General features: G+C 41.9%; 1 protein-coding gene across 2 annotated transcripts in view; it reads left to right on the top strand.

Moving 5' to 3' along the window:
* Window positions 1-4,828: 4,828 nt before the first annotated feature.
* The window catches only part of AFF1 (ALF transcription elongation factor 1), a 98,272-nt gene continuing 85,785 nt past the window's right edge, over window positions 4,829-17,315 (top strand). For both annotated transcript variants that reach the window (XM_075284620.1, XM_075284628.1), the window contains exon 1: window positions 4,829-5,211. In XM_075284620.1, the coding sequence (XP_075140721.1) occupies window positions 5,195-5,211 (17 nt within the window). In that variant the 5' untranslated portion in view covers window positions 4,829-5,194. The remainder of the gene's footprint in view (window positions 5,212-17,315) is intronic.

Below are 17,315 nucleotides of genomic sequence, written 5' to 3' on the forward strand. Positions count from 1 at the left end.
TTTAGATCTCTTGGCGGACCTGAATGAAAGAGAGCTTGAGGCTAGTGTGAACTTAGCATAACCATGTTAGTATTCCATATATTTACCTGTTGTGTGTACAGAACTACTGTTTATAACTGTAGGGGTTGAGTCTGGAGACATGGAGGTGCTACAATTTAGTCAACACAACGTCAAGATATTGTATTTATGGCTCCTTTTTGCTTTGCCTTTGACCATTATTATACTGTATACGTGTGTGTGTGTGTGTGTGTGTGTGTGTGTGTGTGTGTGTGTGTGTATATATATATAAATATATAACACAATACAATCTGCCAGAAACTTGTGCCTTGTGTAGATGGAAAATGTCCTTTTATTGGAAAAGCAGTACACCACATATTGGTTCTCACAGGAACTTTCCCAAGTGCGAGAACCGATACGTGATGTGCTGCTTTTCCAATAAAAGAACATTTACTGTTTACACAAGTAACTGGCAGATTGAATTGGTTTTTTTTCTATTGGAAACCCTGTTGGCTGTAGAGGGGTTTCTGCCATGCAATTTATGGGACAATGTCCAGATTTGCTGGTGCTGCTACAAATACATATCTATCTATCTATCTATCTATCTATCTATCTATCTATCTAGGATCTGGGGGTGCTGGCTGTTTTGCCCTGACACAGACTCCAAGGTAACAGTCCAAGTGTTGAGTTCTACTCACTTCAAACACACGGTTTATGCAGCACAAAAGAAAACATCACTCAAAACACTGCTAAAGGTTTTAGCACTAACAGACCTTTTTTTAAAATTCATTCTTTGCCCGAAAACCTTTTTAATAGTTTATCAGTTTAATAGACCTAACAATATATAAAGTATCAGTTTTCATAGAAGACAACTAGAGATAGGCGAACTCCCCAAGATTAGTTTAGTTTTAGTTTTGGGTGGCTCGGGTCTCTGCTTCACTTCGGGTCGAACAAGTTTAGGGACTCTTCAGACCCCAGAGGCCCAGTAGAGGTGGCAAAAATATTTTAAAAATTCATACTCACCTTCCGTTACCCTTTTTTGGGCCTCCTCTTGGCATCCGACACTTTCTCTCCACTTCCATGTGATCACTAGTGACTCAAACACAGCCCTCAGTAGTGACTCCAGATGTATGATGTTACCAGTTCCGTACACTGTGAGGAATCGTTCGCCACTGTGAGGAGTCTAATGTGCCACTGTGGGGCATAATAGAGGCTGCAGGGGCCGTTGTGGGGCATAATAGAGGTTGCAGGGGCTGTTGTGGGGCATAATAGAGGTTGCAGGGGCCGCTGTGGGACATATAAATATATATATATATATATATATATATATATATAGGGGTCGGGTGCATGGAGAAGTGAGTCAAAGATGTCTGTGTTGCAAAGTTTACAGAGTCAAGTCACAGCTGGAAGAAGTAGTCATGGCAGTCCAATGGGAAGAGATGGGAAATGTGGGAAGACGTCTCCTGTGAGTAACAAATTATTACTGTACTGTATTCACTGTAATGTTACCACTAGCACCCCCCCCAGCGCCGCACCTCCCATGAGGCGACCTGAAGCGAGCGCTTCAGGCGGTGCTATGCCAGGGCCTCAGGGAGGGCGGCATTTTTGCTAACCTAAGCCAGTCCAGGACAAGCTGTCCTGGACTGGCTTAGCACGGAGCGGTGGTTTGGGGAGGTCACTGGAGTAGCACTGCTCCAGCAGCCTCCCCTCATGCTCAGGCAGAGCGCAGGCAGTCTCCGGGCCTGCTCTCTGCCGGTGAACGGCGCTAAGCCCCGTCCCTTCGAGTCACCACGCCCCCTCCGATAAACCACGCCCCCGATCCGCCCCCTCCCCCGGCGGGGGGAGCTTTCTGTACTTCGCCTCGGGCGGCGAAAGAGGAAGGATCACCCCTGCCCCCCCTCCACCCTCCCGCTTCCCGAGGTGGACGATCAAAAGACGACCAACCCCACCCCCCATATTTAGTCCGGGGGGGGGGGGTGAGGGGCATCATTTCATCGTCCGCCTCGCCTCAGGGAGCAGAGGCTAGGTTCACCACTGAAGGGGAGTGAGAGAGAGAGAAGATTGCAGTAGTCTAGGCTAGAGATGATGCAGACATGAGCCAACATTTTTGTAGACTCGGGTTTGAAGGAATAATAAATGTTTTTGACTTGCAGGAGTAACTGTATTTAAATTTGTAAAGAATAATAAGCTTTTTTTTCTTTATTTATTAATATATTTATCCTTAATATAACGCCCTTTATGGTATACTAAAGTTGTTGTATTTAAAATGGAAAAAAATAAATAAAGAAAAGGAACAAGGTAATAGAAAAGAAAATGAAGATTTTTAGAATGTTCTCAAAACAAGAGATAAAGCAGTTATTTTATTACCATCTATTTATATAAAGCTCCCTAGGGAGGGAGGGATAAGAGAGATGGAAGAGGAAAGTGTGGAGAGGTACACAGAAAAGTACATTATTGAGAAACAAAAAATGTTTTACAGATGACATTTTCAAATATTGACATAATTTATTAATTGTATTTGTAAATATAAATATTTTTTAAATTTTTCAGAGTTTTTTCTAGTATGTAGCTAGTTTATCAGTCAGGGACATAAATATAAATGTAAGCTGCCTACTGTAAGGAAATCATGGATCTTCTGTCCAATCTCTAGCTTAGATATCTATTGATTGGTTCATTCTACTCCTATATTGCAGCTCTTACAGGAAAAATTGCAATTGTTATACAAATATTTTTAGCCATTCTTATTTTACCTGCCCCATCTTATCGACAGCATGTTGGAGAAAAAGGTTCTGGCATATACCATGCACCTCAACGGAGAAAAGCTCCAGCTAAAAAGAAATTCTATGCAATCCATCAGTGATCAAAGTTAATAGTTTATCAGTATGAGGCGGCATTCACACTTGCGCCGTGATTCCGGTGATATTGCAGGAAAAACAGCTTGGGGACAACTTCCATACAGTCATTGTAAAAAACCATTCATTTCAATGGGTTTTTAAAGCAAATCTTTAGTGCCTCTCTGCCGTGAAACCGTTTTTGCACGGACACAAAGTCCTGTATGTCCAACTTTGTGTCCGTGCAAAAATAATAACGGTATATGACCCCAGCCCCACACAGAGTAGCCTCCGATAATCTTTACTCACCTATCCACACTCCTGTCATGGTCACCCTTTGCTGCCAACTCCATGGTGCTTGCGCTGTAGCCGCCGCTTCTACACTTACGACACAATGTTGAAGAATGTTGGGATGTTACACACGGTGTCTTAGCATTCTTGAGTGGTGTGACATAAGTGTAGCAGCAGCAGAGAGTGGCCTGGACAGGTGAGTAAACTTTATCTGCAGCTGCAAGGCGCCCTGAGCTCCCTTCTGACCAACTTCTTAGCTCCACTGCCTACACTTCTAAGTCAGCCACTGAAAGGCCACGCTTGGTGAGTTTTTTTTTTAAAGCGTCCTGTCTTGGGCTGGTTTAGGTTAAATAAATTGTCAAAATTTCATCCCCCTAGGTTGTCACAGATAGTGCTGCCTTACTTCACTTGATTATAGGTAGAGATGAGCGAGTACTGTTCGGATCAGCCAATCCGAACAGCACGCTCAATAGAGATGAATGAATGCACCTGGTACTTCCGCGTTGACGGCGGCCGGCCACTTAACCCCCTGCGTGCCGGCTACGTCCATTCATTTCTATGCGAGCGTGCTGTTCGGATCGGCTGATCCGAACAGTACTCGCTCATCTCTAATTATAGGTGTGCAACACTTATTCACTTCCACGAGCCTGATGACTTGGGGTAACCTTTGATTCTATCCTATCCTTGAGGCTAAGGCCCCACGGGATGAATCTGCAGCGCTAGAGCACTGTGGGAAAAACTGCGGCAGGAACGCATCCCGGTTATTCCTGCAGCACTTTAAGAAAAAAGTTCACAGAGTTTTCCTTCACGGACTTTCAGTTACCATTATATCTACAGGGAAGCCAACGCCGTTTCAGTAGATATAATTGACATGCTGTGATTTCCAAAACCGTGCTGATTTTCGCATGTCCGCGCTGCAGTTTTTACCACAAAGTGGGTATAGGATTCACACAAATCCCATCCACTTTGCAATTAATGTAAAACGCCGCGATTTTTCCAGCAGTGTTTCCGACCGATAGGGTCCCGGCCTAAGGCCTCACATCCAAACCCTCTGCACCTTCTATTGCCTCCAACTGAAGAATATTCATGGAATCTGCCCTTTCTTCACCCCTGAAACCCTCCTACTCTGCTCTCATCTACTGTTTACAAAACCAACCATACATCCCCCATACTCTGGAACTGTATTGTATGTAAACTCTGAACTATACAGCACAATGGAATCATTATAACAAATAGCACATTTCTCTGGAAATCCAGGTTGCAGTTTTCTGTGTTTGCAAGGCGTGCACTGGTGTCAGAACTAGCCTAACAGTGTGAGGCCCATTATTATTATGCACCTTTTGTCACCTGTAATATTATCCACTTGACATTATTACACAGCAGGGCTAAGTCTCCCCCTCTGTGAGGAACCAGCAGAGAGCTGTACAATTACCAGTATATACCAGTGAGCTCCTGGCAACCTCCCCTTGGAAGTCTCCAATGCATTACCCTTCAGTGGAACTATTCCCCAGTGAGCCGAGCACAGCCCTCTCCAGCTGTGAGCAAAACTCCGCTCTCATTGGTCAGCTTCAGGTTCTGCTCCCGCCCCTCCCTACCCATTCTGTCCAATCACATCATGACTCCATTGACAACTCTACAGTGTACGGTGGCTGGAGCCCCTCAAGCGTGTAATGACACACTCGGCCATGCTGCCAATGTATGAGCTAAAGACACCGTAACTGACGTATCATTCGGTTCACTGTCACCCACCCCGTGAAGGGAGCAAGTGGTTTAGCCTAGAGACAGGAATGCGGGCTAGTATCCGCCATTCCTTGGTAACCACGCCCCTTTCGCTGTAGGCGTGTCGGACAGCGTTTGGAGGGCGGGGCTCCAGTGTGGACGAGCGCTGCTGCAGCCAGAGACGTGCAAGTACACGGAGGCTGAGGGAGCGCTGGACTCGCATGCACTGCCACAGCTACCAGAATGTGACTGACCGGAGGAGCGGTGCGAGCGGGCACTAGCTGTGGTACCGTCGCCTAGGTGGGACATAGGCAACACCTCATGGACACTGGACGTCTGGTGTGAGAAACTTCGCTATGGCTGCCCAGTCCAGGTATGGGGCTAGTACTACGTGCTGTGTCAGCTTGTATGTCAGTCTGCCTACGTCACGATAGGTCTGTAATAAGGGCCATTATTTATACGGGCTGGGGTGCTGCCTCTATCTACTGTCTGCATTTTATAGTGGGGGGAGGGGGCGGCTGCAGGAGCCCTATTAATTCGTGTGTGTAATACTTGTCATACGTCAAGTTCTGAAGCTTGAGGTGACAACTAGTCGGTGGATGGCTAGCCTGGGTGTCTGTGGGGCTCTACGTACAAATGACCCCCGGCGGGGGCACTGATAATTAACCCCTTCTGTCCTGGTGGCTTGGCTTTAACCAGGGGCTGTAAAGTTAGCAAACCTTCTGTATAAAAAAAACACAATCTGTGTACAGTGTGAACAAGGCCAGTGTTTACTCATCTCTTATTTTGGCTACTTTACTTTCAATACATCCTTAGACTTGTTGTAACCCTTAAGACATCTACATATCTAACAACTTGTTTTAGGGAAAGCTTTACTTTGCTTGAAAGTCTGTGTGAAGTTTGGAAACCAGCCCTCGGCAATTAGATGTGCCTCATATGTGGCCATGTTGTCCCGTCAGGGGGAGCAGGTTCCAGAAAATAGGCACTGACTCCAGTTCTCCATGACTGGAGAGGGGGGGGGGGGGGGCACTAACTTGTCAAGCATTGGATGATCACTGTTTGCCAGTGCACGGTATACTTCAGATTATATTCTGAGAATTCAATATAATGTATTTTATACACAACTGTGGAGCCCGTAGAGTAGCTAAATCGAAATACAACTTCAGAATATAGAAACTTCCAAAGGGTTTGGATTTAGGGGTATTAGATTAATATTATTTATGGAAAGTGGTAGTCGCGTCACCCCCTCCCCTCCAGTAAATAGTATGAGTGTAGTTTTAAAGGCCCCCTGACAGCTGGAGAGTGGGGCACTGTGCTCCTGACTCCATATATCCAGGCTGTGGTGAGTGAGAGCTTTGCTGACCCAGCAATTACCTATTTGCTGCCTTTTATAGAGCTAGCAGCTCTCAGCCTTTTCTAATGTCACTGGTGACCTCCCCTCCCCCATCCAGTGACCTAGAAACTTTAATGGCCAGTTGAGGTTACCAGAAAAAGTTAGACAGATGGCACATTACCTTGGTCAGTCATGCAGCTTGGGCCTATCCGTCACTCACAAAAACACTTCCAGGAGGCCTACATAGACTGCAGTTCTAGTTACAGCATTGAATACTTATTACTGTTACAATACTTAAGTTGCTGTTTAGAAAAGTGCATTTGCTAGTGTTATTGGAACTGTTCAGCCCGATCTTCCTAGTTCATAAATAGAATAACTATACTACCGTGCAAACTGACTAGATAGTGAGCGTGAGTATATGAAACATATATAGAATATATAGAGGTATTATTAATTCCTGGTCTTTCAAACTTTGCGATAACTCTTCTATTTTATTTAGTGACTGACCACTTTGGACACGTATCTATTAGAAAAATTAGAAATGGGAGAAGATCTGACTTGGTGCCTACGGGGTATTACAGGACGACCTATCATTTGGATACTTTATTAGTATAATAAATGGAGTCTGTCAGTAGGACAATCGCAGTATCTTATAGTGTTCCTTACATACTATCCAAATATACCTTTATCATTCAACATTGCAGGTCCATTATTGAATTAAAAAATAGCTGTTTATGTATATTCAAACTAGGTGAAAGGGGCTTTGGGGCGTTTCTTATCTTCTACTAGCTTTGCTCTGCTCTGTAGATTACCTCTCCTAGCTGCGCCCATCTACTCCTGGGGAAGGGCTATCTATGAAGGGATGGTGGGTAGAGCTGGGCAGCAGTTAGGGGAGGTAACGCAGCACAGGGTGAAGCCTTCAGGAGATAACTGCTCCAAAAGACATTTTCTCCTAATTTGCATAACACTAAAACAGCTATTTTCAACTCCAATGCTGAATAAGCAAGTATACTTAGAAAGTTCCTAAGGTGCACTACAAGGTGCTGGGACTACTCTGAGAATGATTTTCCTGCTGATAAGACTTCCTTTATACTCTTTCCACCATAGCTGATCAGCTGTTCTAAAGAACCGCAATGCACTGGAACTAGCACTACTCTACAAATTGTGTTGCAATCTGGAAGGGAACTGCAAGTTTAGCCCTGTTGTATTGTCATTCGTATTTTTAAAATGGTTGTAAAAAAATAAACTATGTGATATGTAGCTCTCAATTGAACTTGTTGTTTATGGCTGATTGATTTATTTATTTTGAGGAAAGGGGAGGTGGGAAGATCGGCCTGTTGAGTTTTTAATATGTCTGATCATTTCTTGACAAGGGACAGAACTTTAACAGCAACCTCTACTCCCTCTCCAATGAAATGGTTGGGAGAGGAGGGTTTTGTCGTATTTTAAAGGTTTTTTTTTTTTTTTTCGTGGTGGGTGGGAACACTACAGGTTAGTGAAATTTTCTAACAAGTTGTTTATACACTTTGAATTTTTTTTTCCCCATCGGTCACCATTTATACTCTCAAACGGTATCTTGTAACTTAGGTCTGTGAATTGGGGATTACATCAGTATAACTTTTTAGACTCTGTGGTCAAGTTAGTAAAACCCATCAGGCAAATGAATGGACTGGCAGACCTCCAGATAAAGAGCTGTCGACCGCCTGTGTAATGTCCTATTGCGACATATGGACAGGGGTTGCCCTAATGGGCCAGCACTTTCAGGTTGAGAGAGATCAACTGGATCAGAACAGAGTAGACCATATGGGAGAACTGGATCAGAACAGAGTAGACAATGTCTCTTGGGAAAGGTAAGATTCTGGTAAATTACATGGTTAACAAACACGTGAAGCAAATTTTATAACGCTGGTTCTGTTCCAAATATTTGCATAATACAAATGTCTTTATCCTCCTCACCTTACCTTGATATTCCGCTACAGAAACAGGATATACCTTCATCTATGCATAGGTTGCAATGTTAAGAATGTTCTCTTAGCTTCACCATATAAACCTTTCTTAAGTTTGCCATAAGCACATGATATTTGACAACAGATCCTTCTGATTGTCATGCTTCTTAGGTAAACTATGCCAGTCACAAGAACCTCACCTGAAGCCTGGTTTTGGTAAGCAGGCAGGAATGTATTTGTTTCATGTACAGCAGCCTCTCTTTTTCGCATCGGCTTCCTGAATAGCTGAGTATATACTTTAAAATATCGTGGTGTGGCATGTTGTACGGCAACTATATATCTCTCCTGAATTACTTTGTTGATCTTGATCATAAATTGTAATATTTCCATGTCTGATTTCCCATCTTAAGAGTTGCACATTAGACCTGTGTGCATTATTCGGAAGCACTAGAGTGCAGGATTGTATTAGCCCACCCAAGCACTAGAAGGTACTACAGTGAGGTGGACTATAAAGCACAGTACTTAACCCCAAACGTTTAGCAGGTAGCATTCTTATTTACAGCTTATTTCAGAGCCAATCACATTTCACAAGTCTATTGGAAGGAGAGTTGCTGAAATCTCCCGACTAGTATACCTTTTGCAACACAAATTTTGTATAAATCAATAGTACAATTGAATATTAAAAAAAAAAAAAAAAAAAAAAATTGTACTAATTCTTATTCTTATTAGAAATAAATCCTCTTTCCCTTATGGTGAATTGGCATTCACTCTGAATTCACCAATATATTTGAATTGGTTACTAAGTACCGGTGCCCATAGAAACTTGTGAAGAAGGGAGGTATAATGAGAGAGGAGCCAACAGACACCCACTTCTGAGTGAGGGAATTAGAGAGCAGAATCTCAGCATCTTGTCTCCACTCCACTCTATTCCCCTCTACCCGAACATAACATGTCTAGAAAACTCTTAGACTTGGCTCCAGTCTCTTGCTGTCTATGGCTTTGACTATGCTGAAAAGCATATCACTAGAACATACAAAAAATGTGAATTGATGAATTAATGAAATATAATTTCCCATCCCGATGGCCCAAAGGACTTGAAATTCCTAGGTGTTCATATTCCCTCTAACCCAAACCAGATCTTTGATCTGAACTATGCCCTGCTGCTCAAGACGGTCATGGATGATTTTCGTCAATGGTCTGGATTGGCCTTATCCTGGTTCGGATGGATCAACATCCTTAAAATGGATCTCCTGTCCTGCTTTATTTACATTTTTCAAACACTCACTTTGAACATGCCCTGCACTTTCCTTATTAGACTCCAGAAACTTACAGGCTCTTTTATATGGAATAATTCCCACTCCCATCTTAGTAGGACAATCCTCACCCAACCTAAGTTTCTATCTCTGTGGTGCTTGGGAAACATGCAGCTGTTGCCATAGGCTAGATCTGCACCCAGTATAGATAGTAATCCACTTTTGGTAGCAACTTGCATTTAGAGATAGGGTTAATTTGTATAACTAGGGCTCCAGATCATTTTTTTTTTTTGTTAACATCCGTTTAATGGATGCAAAGAAACAGATGAAAACGAATAGGCATCTGTTTACATAGATGTCAATGGTAAAAAAAATTTTTTAAAAAAAATCTGTTTTGGTCTAATTATTTTGAAGGACAGGAAAATATAGTATGACCGCATGTGAACAACCATAGTGTGGTTTAGTGTGCTATTCAGGATTAATTTCTGCCCACGACGATGATTTACACTGTCCTGTGTGTTGGCCGACAGCCTGGTCTGCAAAACTCAGGACAGGTCCTATTCCTGTCTGGTTTTGCCTCTGTTCTCCATGGCTCCTATTCATTGGGTGGTGTGCTGTTCAATCACAGCCGACAGCAAGGACATGATCATGTGTAACCGGCCTATACTATATTTTTATTTACTTTTGTGTCCGTCCAAAAAAAAATGTTGTTTTTTTTAAAAAAACAAAACAAAACATTCTTTGTAAAATAATGGCCATCGATTTGCGTTCCTTTTTTCATCTGTTAAACGGGTGTAAAAACTGATCTGAGCAGAGCCTTACCCTGACTATTTTCATTCAGTGGAATCTTTAACCTTCATATATTAAACATCTACAAAAGCAGAACAGCAAAGAACTATGGATTTTTAGGAAGAGCGTCTCTATTTTTTACTTTTGCTTGTGGTCTAAAATATGGAGGCCAAATCTGGCAATTTTTTCTCCAGACTGCAGACCACATGGACTTCCTGTAGCAAGACCTTGGCAGGCATCCTTGTATTTGCTGCTATGATTTAAAGTTTGTGGTTTGGGCTTATTTAAAGGGTTTAATGTTCATCATTTTGGTGATTTAAATGAAGAGCGATGTAACTCGTAGATCTAAGAAGACATGTGCATCTAGCTAGCCATGTTCAAGGCTAAGGACGGCCTCAGTGAATTGATTATATTTCCAGTGATGTCAGTCTACAAGAGTGGAGAAAAATGACTTGGAGATCTTAGATCCTCAGTGTTAATCTGTGGCTTCATCTCTTCGAAGCTCCAATGTCATTTTCATGCAGTACAAAACCTGTTGATAACCTGGAAATGTATATTTGTCAACCTCCCGGTGAAGAAAATGAGGCTGGTCTTCACAGCGGAGTGCTGTTCATGATCTGTGAAAAAAATGGAGCATACTTTGCTTTTTGAGAGATTGGAAATGTATCTCCAATTTCACCGTCCAGACTCTTGATGGTTATTGGGGCATATTTTTAGTTTTTGCGATTGGTCACTTGTGAAATAATGCCTGATCACAGTAGAGTGATGAAACCTGACTACATGCATCCAACCACTTTTTCCATCCTTTTACATGTTTTTTTTTAAATGACAATCTATTGACTTTTGGTTCATTCAGATGCACAGGCATGTGACAGTGAAAAAAATATATGGTGTGACAGCAGTGTGACCTTGTGTTAGCAAATCTGGAAGGGACGAAGAGCAGGTAAATGATATGTGAAACAATCATATAAGCACTTTCTAAAGCCTAAGCTAATACTTTGCCTTGCATTGGATGAAACAAAGTTGATTTTGGTTCCTGTGTATAGGTATGTTATTTAGGCGCAGTCGTTGTAATCCAGTTGTTCACAAGTTGTCCTTGTGACTGGACTGATGAATATTTATTTGACTTTGTGTGTATCAACTGAATAAGTAGGGAAGGACTAGTAGTGGATGAGCTAGCTAGAGAGACAGGGAGGGGGCGCGAGGAAGGGAGAGAGGTGTGATGGGTTAGTGAGGAAGTTACATAGCAGGAAGCCGAAACAAGTAAACAAATGCAGGGGATACCAGGAGCTTCCAGAGACTCCTAGAAATCACTCAAAACATGGCTAAAGATATATGGGTATATATTAACCCATTAATAGCACTAACAGACATTAAAAAAAAATTGCTTGGGAAACCCCTTTAAGTACAGAATATTAATTATATATACAGTAAACATTCAAAACATTTCAATGCTACCTCTGAAGTATTTGTGATTTCTTGAAGTTCATGTGCTGGAAATAAAAGCAAGTGTCTGTATCTGAGTGATTTTTGACAAGCGCCAAATTTGCAAGGCTAGATGTTTTGTTAAAGCATCTCTTTGTCAGGTTTGAGGGATGTGACAAAAAATTCAAGGTGTTAATGTTGCCTCCACGTTCCTCAAATCTCAATCAAGCATCTTTGTGCTTTGCTGGAAAAACAAAGACTGGTCCATGGAGGTCCCATTTAGTGTCACAGAGCTGAAAGGGATCCTATCATTAAAATGCAATTTTTTGTGGTCTAAATATGTGGTCTTAAGAAAGGCTATTCTCCACACCGCCGTTTGGTATAAATCCTGGTATTCTTTGGTATGAAAATGAGTTCTCTCACAGCACTGGGGGCATCCCCAATGCTGCGAGAGAACTCTCCAGTGCCGCCTCTATTTTATTTTCGAATGGCCTCTTCACGTGTCTTCTTCCGGTGCTTGGGTGAAACTTCTGCGCGCAAGTCGACTCTGCTGTTGGGCCTCGGGCCGACTCTGCATGCCTGCCTGGTGTAAGTGGCCATTTTCTTGTGGCCGCTTACCTTGCTTACTGTGAAGAAAACTCTGCGGGCTTTCTGTGAAAAGCACTGCAGGAAAAAACAACAATGCGTTTTCACCATTGTTTTCTTTTTTTTTTCTCACAGCGCCTTTTTGCTGTGGCTTGCTATGTGCAGTCTTAGGGAGCCTTCACAAGGAGTTACGCTGCGCTCATTCTGAACGTAAAAAGTAGCTCCCATTGACTTGAATGGGAGCCGGCATACGTGTGCTACCCATTGAAATCAATGGGAGGCCTTTTTGGTACTTTTCCCTTATCGAGCCAGCATCGCAGTTCAGCATCAGCATCGGGACATGCTGAACTGCTCATTACTGGCCCAATGCTGGCTGGCACTGGAGCTGTGTATAAAAGAGCAGCGGATCACAGGATGCCAGAGAGGAGTGCCCAGACCCTGCTCTCACTCGCGGTGTGGAGAGGATGGTGGAGCCCGGCCTGGTGTGAGCGGTGTGCCACCGTGACAGATGCTGTGTGCGTGTCACTGCAGCCGCAGCATCAGGGCGTGACGTCTAGAAGTCAACCCAAAGCTGCTCCTTTATACACAGCTCCAGTGCCAGCCAGCATCGGCCCGATAAGGGAAAAGTACTAAAAAGGCCTCCCATTGATTTCAATGGGTAGCGCACGTATGCCGGCTCCCATTCAAGTCAATGGGAGCTGCTTTTTACGCGCTCACTCTGAACGTGTTTTTACGTTCAGAATGAGCGCAGTGTAACTCCGTGTGAAGGCTCCCTTCACCTTAAAGAAAACCTGTCAGGTGCAGTTTCTACTCATAAATGACTCCACCATGTGCAGCATCAAGTAATGACCTTTCGTGTGGTGCCCCTCACTAAGCTTTCTGTTGCTGAAAAGTCAAGTGATAAGCTTTTACAACCTGTTAGCGCTCGTATGCCGGCTCCCATAGAAATGAATGGAGCTGCTTTATACGCCGCTTTTTCTGAACGTGTTTTACGTTCAGAATAAGCTTCAGGAAACGTAGTGTGAATGCACCCTTAGATCAGCACATGCAAATTTTCCTTAACTATTCACAGTGGCAAGTAGCAGCTTCATCTAGTCATTCAGTCGTTCCCCTAACTTTACCCCCTCAGGTCCACTAAACTGATATTGCAGTGTGTGAGGGATTGCCATGATAGCTAGGGGGGCAATCAGTGACCTTGTGGGACAGTAACAAAACTGGAAAAAAAAAAAAAAAAAGTTAAAAAATTTCACCATTTAAAAAAGAATGTAAAGAAATTAAACATATCAGGTGTTGCTGTGTTCAAAGAGTTGTGCATATCAGAAAATGGAGCCAATCAAAACTACAGCTTGTCCCACAAATATAAGCCCTCGCGCAAAAACGTATGCAAAGTTATGGATGTAAGAATATGGTGCCTCCTAGCAAATAGTTCATTTTCTCAAAATGGTGCTTTATTCAGCGATAATGGTAAAATGTAATAAAAGCGATATAAATATAGTATTGCTGTAACAACGATGACCCAATAGCAAAAAAAATGTAATATTTAACAGAGTAAAAAGCATACCCCCCCCCCCCCCCCCCACAAATTACAGAATTACTTATTTTAACACAGACCTTCCGAAAAGCTGTTAAACGCTAATCCAAGCACATGTACCCAAGGCCAACTAAAAGTACAACTCATTAGACAAATGTCGACAGAAAAATATAGAAGTTAAGAATTTTGGAAGGCAGAGATGGAAAATATGAAAAAGTGGGTGAGTTTTCATGTCCAAACTGAGGCAGGATCCCTATACCTTACAGATAGAGATGCAGTTTGGCTACAATGTACTCTACATAAGGGGGGAGTTTTCTTTTATGATCAGGCTATAGTCATGGCTATGTCCTGTGAAGGTTTATTCAGTCAGTTTGATAGAAAAGCCTGACTTTGTACACTTATCTCAGCAGCTCCACTTTTTACTGAACCTGCCAAAGAGTCTCAGAGTGGCATGGAAAATTACTATTCTCTCCAAGTGGAAACTGCTGAAGTAGGCTGGCCCAGCTAAAGTAAAAGACAGGGCATAAAAAGTAAATGTATTGTACTTTGTGTACCCGTAGCATCACATGGTGGCGGGCAGGCTATAGGACGTCATCAGCGATTGGACATTGCCTATCACTATAGACACCAAGCCTGGGTAATGTTAGTTGTAATATAATATATAATGTTACATGTTTTCATCTGCAGATAACTCTCCTTTGGACTAAATAAACAAATCAATAGTCATACATAAGTTTCTGTGTTGTAGGTTGACTTATTCTAAAGGAAATAAAGTATTAGCAAATATCTGTATCAAAGCAAAGCCTATAGTTTATTGCCCCATATGCATATTTGGTGGTCAGTGTGTAACAAATTCTTTGCCAAAAGTCTTGATCAATGTTCTGCGATGACATGAACTGCCACTTAAAGAAACTGCATGTGTAGGGAAACTTAGTCTTAGGCTGCCTTCACACAATGTATTTTTTTGCGCGTTTTTTACACATGTAAAAATGGCATTGAAGTCAATGGGAGCCTGAATTTTACACGTGTATTTTGACAAAATCAGCTCGCGTTTACATCATGTGAAGGCAGCCTTAAACGTCACTAGATTTATTGTAGTGTCTAATGCTGAATAATCTGTTAAATCTGTCTAATCAAACTTCACATCAAGCCATTGTTGGCTTAATGTTCATAAAAAAAATGTTCCAAAATTTTTCAGTTCAAAAAAAAATTTAAATTTAGTTGTTCCTCCCACTCCAGACTTGATGCACTGGAAATGCCTGCTCAACCAATTGCTGAGCAGGTATTTCTAGCCTGTTCCTGTTTTTTGATCAGAGACCAGCAGGGACCTGTTAAGCATTGGAACAGCAGTGGTGTGGAAGATCAGTAAGGTAAACAATGCTTCAAGGATGTTTCAGGAATTTTTATTGGTAAGGCATCTTCAAGATATGGCCTCAATAAAAGATCTGTGTGAGTCTAACACCTGATATCCATACAGATCAGCTGTGCTTATGCAACAGTAATGTAATTACAGCCTTTTCTGTATATTATATATAGCCATAAGTTTGTATTCTACCCCTGCTACAAAGAATTTTGTTTTGCCAGACCCTTATACAGGCCTACTTGCTGGACCCAGCCTTATTGGCTGAGCCAACAAAATTATTAAGCTTGGGTGGTTTCTGGGATGCCATAAGATAAGTGAATTGCTTTTCTCAGTAGAGAGAAGTTCCATAGATTTGTGTACACCTCCCCCTGGGATTGCATGGTGATGGTGGTAAACTCTGTTGCCTTGCAGCATTGAAGATTCTAGGCTCAAATCCAACCAACATCTACAGAGAGCATGACTCCTCATGTTTGCATGGGTTTCTCCAAGCACACACCAAACGCATACTGATAGAGAATTTAGATTGTGAGCCCCAGTGTGGAGCGAGACTAATATAAGTGTTGACATGTTGAACATAAGCATTCTGACTTTCATGGAGTGTTTGACAGATCCTTTAACTCCAATATCAGAAAGCTTGACTTTTCTTTTGTGTTAAATTGATCAGATTCAAAGCATTACAATGAGTATATCATTATAGCAGGTGTTTTTGCTGATTTTATGTACATTACATTGGTAGCATGGATTTTCTCATTGCATTATGTTTTAATTGCTGAATTTTCTCACTCTTGGGAATGTGCTTTGTAACATCTGTTGCTTACATTGCCAAACTGCTAAATTAAGACCTGTCCTTGAGGGAAGGGAAGCATATCCTTGTAAATGGAGCCTGTTTTCTTTAAAACCCTACAAAACCTGCTGTTATGAGCTTATGTTTTGTACTTTTTAGTGAGTTGTGTATGTGGAGAGATCTGTTTTAAAGGGAAGCTGACATGTTAATTTGCTATACTAAGCCACCATCAAACCCTAATGGATCTGTGATTGTGCCCCAAACATTATATATATATATATATATATATATATATATATATATATATATATATATATATATATATATATAATTTTTTTTTTTTTTTTAACCTGTTTTCTCTATATGGTTATTAGCACTACTATTTTGACTGAGCTTCTCCTCTGCTGTATTGAAAGAATTTAGTGATATATGCTTTAGAAGATAGCAATAGTCTACAGCCAACTCGTTGAGGTCTATGAGAGAGTTTTGTAGATGAAAGCCTCATCCACACAGCAGTGCGGCGCTCTTTCATGGCTGAGCATACACATGAGTCTATTGAGGTATCTGTAAAAATGGCCCGATAATTTTTTATTTTTTCTCTCAGATTAACAGTCGTAAATAGATCCATTAAAATCTTGGGAGTGTGTGCTGGCTGTTAATATGGCCAGCTGTGGCCCTAGAATCCAGTTTAGTGAATAAGCCCAAACTCTGTGTGGCATCTATTCAGTAGTGGATGTTGGCCAGTGGTGGTATCTGTAGAGGTGTGAGCTATCATTATCCTACCTGTCTTGCTTGTGATGTAAGTAAAAACTTTTTTTTTTTTTTTTAAGGTGCAATTTTATGTAAGCTAAGGTCACTATATTGGAGTACAAAACCTGATAGAAATAGCAATTAGTGGAGATTGAGTGTTGAAAGATATTGCACCTTAAAAAATAAATAAAACTAGCCTCTGCCCGCAACTTCGTCTGTGTGTTGTTGCTGTTGATGGTTCGCCTGCACCGACGTTTCGGCAGCTCTCAATCAGTACCGTTGCTGAATTTGTTCCTTGCGCCATACCTGTGATTGTTCCGGCATCTCAGCAGCTCGCTGGGTTGCCATATAATGACCGTGTTGTTAGCGTCGATAATCCGCCTGATCCAGTATTTCGGCTGCTCTTATTGCTGCTTGACGTCTAGCTTGCTCAATCCTCCTCAGCTCCGCTTGAGGAGAACTGACTTCTGGCTACCTTCATAGATCTGGGTTTTTTTTTTTTTTTCGAATTTTGTGTCAAATTAATTTTCTTTTTCCTGGCATGTTTAAAATTGGGAAACTGTCAATTTGGATTAAATGGGTTTTTCTATCTGTGTCTCATCATGCTGCCCAGAGGACACAGAACACTTATGGAGATCAGATAATATGCAGATGCATGGCCAGAATGGAATCCGTGTTATCTGTGTTTTTACATGGAGAGATAACAGACCAGGTTTTA

Source organism: Leptodactylus fuscus, chromosome 1, assembly GCF_031893055.1.
Source record: "Leptodactylus fuscus isolate aLepFus1 chromosome 1, aLepFus1.hap2, whole genome shotgun sequence".
In the NCBI taxonomy this organism is placed as follows: domain Eukaryota; kingdom Metazoa; phylum Chordata; class Amphibia; order Anura; family Leptodactylidae; genus Leptodactylus; species Leptodactylus fuscus.